Genomic DNA, 3224 nt, shown 5'->3' with positions numbered 1-3224 from the left:
ACATGTTTTCATTATATATTTATATAGAACAGGTCGAAACAAATTGGAGTTGGATCAGAAACTGAGAAACTAATATTTAACATGGGGCAGTGCTACACTTTCATCATCAGCTCTGCCTCATTTTTCCCAGTGCTTCAGCATAAGAGCCATTTTTCTGGGCTTTGCTCTTGGGAGTAAATGGGAGGACCATTTTCTGGGTTTTTTTTTGTTACAGAAGAAAAAAGACATGTGTCACCAAACGTGTCCAGAAACTGAACAACAATGTGGGGGCCGCATGAGAACCACATTTTAAAGTGGCAATGGCAGTTACAATTTCTAGTCCCCTCCCTCTCGAATCTGCTGCCCTTTATAAGGGTGCTCTCTGCTCTACTACTCTCTAGCCTCCATTGAAGCAGATCACCCTCAGGTATGTCTTGCATGGTTCTCTTTTCCTCTTATATGTTCTTTTCTTCTTCAGAAATTTTGCTGGGTTTGATTTACTTAGTAATAATATGGTCTTATTCTGTGATATGGGCATATATGTCTTTCCTTTGTCCTTAATTATGTTTGCTTTGTCGCTCAGTTCTGAGTATTGGTTTGTCTAGATTGCTGTGGATTAATGAAAAGCTGGTAAATGGCTTTGTTGCTAAGGTTTGAGCCTTCGTTTTGCATGCAGATTCTTTGTTTCACTTCCCAATCCACTTTTTTTGAATTTTAACAAGTCTTCAATCCACAGACTCACTGTTCATGAATTACAGATTTCTTTGTTTCCGTTCTAACCCTTCCAATTCCAAATGCATTGAAGTTGGTTTTCCCCTCTTTTTTATTTTGTTTTGTGAAGTAGAATAGAAATTAACCAAAACCAGGAAGAACTTTATTAGAGTTATTTCTAGAGATCTCATTTGAATGTTAATGCTGCCCCTCCACCGGTAGAGATGGACATTTCTAAATAGAATAGTTGTTTTTGCTTGAGAATTCCACTGCATGCAGAGAGACTCATAACTCATGAGTTTGGTTTTTTCTCTTTTTGGTTAGACAGGGGCTATCTAATCAGTTTTCAGTCGAGTGTAAAAACTTAAAAGTTTGAGAATTCTTAACATGATTAGGATATTCCTTCCTATTTATGCTAAATTGCAAATAGTGTTAGTTTCTAATAATCTGATGGCCTCGGCTATGACTACCGTTACTAATCTTAAACGGTCTCCATTGAAGTGAGATATCAGATATGTGCATTTTCTTTTTCTTTTTTTACCTTGGTTGGATTTTTTCATAAATGTAGTCTCAGTTTTTCTAGAATACTATGGACCAAAGAGAGTGGTAATTGACATTTGTGTTGCATGCAGATTCTTGTTTTCCTCCTATTTCTGCATTTTATTTGAATCTTGACACTAGTCTTCAGTACGCGCAAGACTGTTCTTGCGTATACGTTTCTCTTTTCCAAATCCAGTCCCATCCATGCGTTAACTTTTTTTTTCTTTTTCCATTTCTTTGCATTTGTTAGATGAAGTAAGAAATCAAATCCTGGAAGAAATTTATTAGGGCCAGGGTCAATTACTAGAATTGTCATATACAATGGTTGTTCTTCTTTTACCTTAGTGCAGATATCTAATTCGAAAAGTCAGTAATGATTGTTTAGAAGCTCATTAGTTTGATTATATTCTCATCTTTTTTCTTTGCAGTGCAGCAGGGGCTAATTCAGCGGTCACTATCTTTAACATGATCGCTTCCATTTTATGCTAATAAAAATGGTAGCTTCTGACGAACCTGGAGGCCTTGGATATGACCCAAATGGTGATGGAAATGATGCTAAACCTCAACCATCACCATCTCAGCACCAAAATGGGGAATCTTCAAAACAGAACTCGATATTCTCGCTTACTCTTGATGAAATTCAAAGCAAGAGTGGGAAGAGTTTTGGGTCCATGAATATGGATGAATTCCTTGCCAACATATGGAGTGCTGATGAAAACCAAGTTTCTTCAGAACAACCCAACCAAGGTGATCAGGAAAACCCTGCCAATGGGAAAGATACAACTTCAAATCCAGCCTCTCTTTCACGGCAAGGATCATTCTCCATTCCTACCCCACTCTGCAAGAAAACTGTGGAAGAGGTATGGTCAGAGATCGACAAAACTCGACCACCACCCCCGCCTGACGACATGAGTAATGGAGAACATCCCCAACGCCAATCAACCATTGGAGAAATAACCTTGGAAGATTTCCTAGTAAAAGCTGGTGTAGTTCAAGAATCACATTCTCAGAACCGAATGGAAAGTGACCCAATTCATCCACAAGGTGGTGATGCCAACAATTCTAATATGGCAAGTTGCAGTAGCATGTATGGGGGTACAAGTTCTGAAATGGGGAATAATATGATTGGTTCAGGATATTTGAATCCCCAAAATGCTATGCCAAACAATCTATCCGGAAATGAATATGCGATTGCTGGATATCCAATTTTTGGACAGGCTAAAATGATTGTGGGAAATGCATCTTTTGGTACCAATAGTGAAATTGAGAAATGTCTAAGTTTGCCTGAATCTAGTGGGACAAAGAACAAGAAGAGGATAATTGATGGTCCACTAGAGGTAGTAGTGGAGCGCAGGCAACGAAGGATGATAAAAAATCGAGAGTCAGCAGCTCGGTCTCGTGCAAGGAAACAGGTATATTATGCGATTAACTTTTTCAGTCAAAGATATAATACATTATTGTTAGGTGTGGTTAAGTACACTAGTACACAATATGATCAGGATCAAATCATTCATTGTCTGCATGGCATTTCAAAGATCATCTAAGTCAAATCAAAACAAACCTTGTAGTCTACTAACTATTTAAATTAATAGACCAACACAGTGTAATCAGCAGAGATCACTGTGATAGTAAACCCGATCTCCTTGCAACACTGAGCCTCACATTTGAAAACAAAAGGGTCCTGAACTTGAGAAATCACATTGCAGAGCGACAAGAGGCCCAAGAAGAGCCTTTGCCTGTGCAAGAATAAAATAGTCATCATTATAGTTAATAAGATTTCTAAAACTCTGTTACATTTATGAGAAAATTAGATAAAAACCCAAAATACTAAATCTCTTTTAAGATATACTCATACATATATTTTTTTTTATTTTATACCCACTCCATATAAGCAAACATATTTTTTTTATTTTATACCCACTCCACATAAGCAAACATTACCGTATAGAGCAAATCTCTGTAATTAATAGTTTTTTTTTTTCTTAGTTCTTCTA

The 3224-nt window shown here is 37.2% G+C and overlaps 1 protein-coding gene across 1 annotated transcript in view; it reads left to right on the top strand.

Moving 5' to 3' along the window:
* Positions 1-1724: 1724 nt before the first annotated feature.
* The window catches only part of LOC101305244 (protein ABSCISIC ACID-INSENSITIVE 5-like), a 7580-nt gene continuing 6080 nt past the window's right edge, over positions 1725-3224 (top strand). The window contains exon 1 of the mRNA XM_004293025.1: positions 1725-2642. Coding sequence (XP_004293073.1) covers positions 1725-2642 — 918 coding nt within the window. The remainder of the gene's footprint in view (positions 2643-3224) is intronic.

The sequence above is a fragment of the Fragaria vesca genome, linkage group LG2 (genome assembly GCF_000184155.1).
Source record: "Fragaria vesca subsp. vesca linkage group LG2, FraVesHawaii_1.0, whole genome shotgun sequence".
Classification (NCBI taxonomy): domain Eukaryota; kingdom Viridiplantae; phylum Streptophyta; class Magnoliopsida; order Rosales; family Rosaceae; genus Fragaria; species Fragaria vesca.
This window is presented reverse-complemented; position numbering and strand designations above follow the sequence as displayed.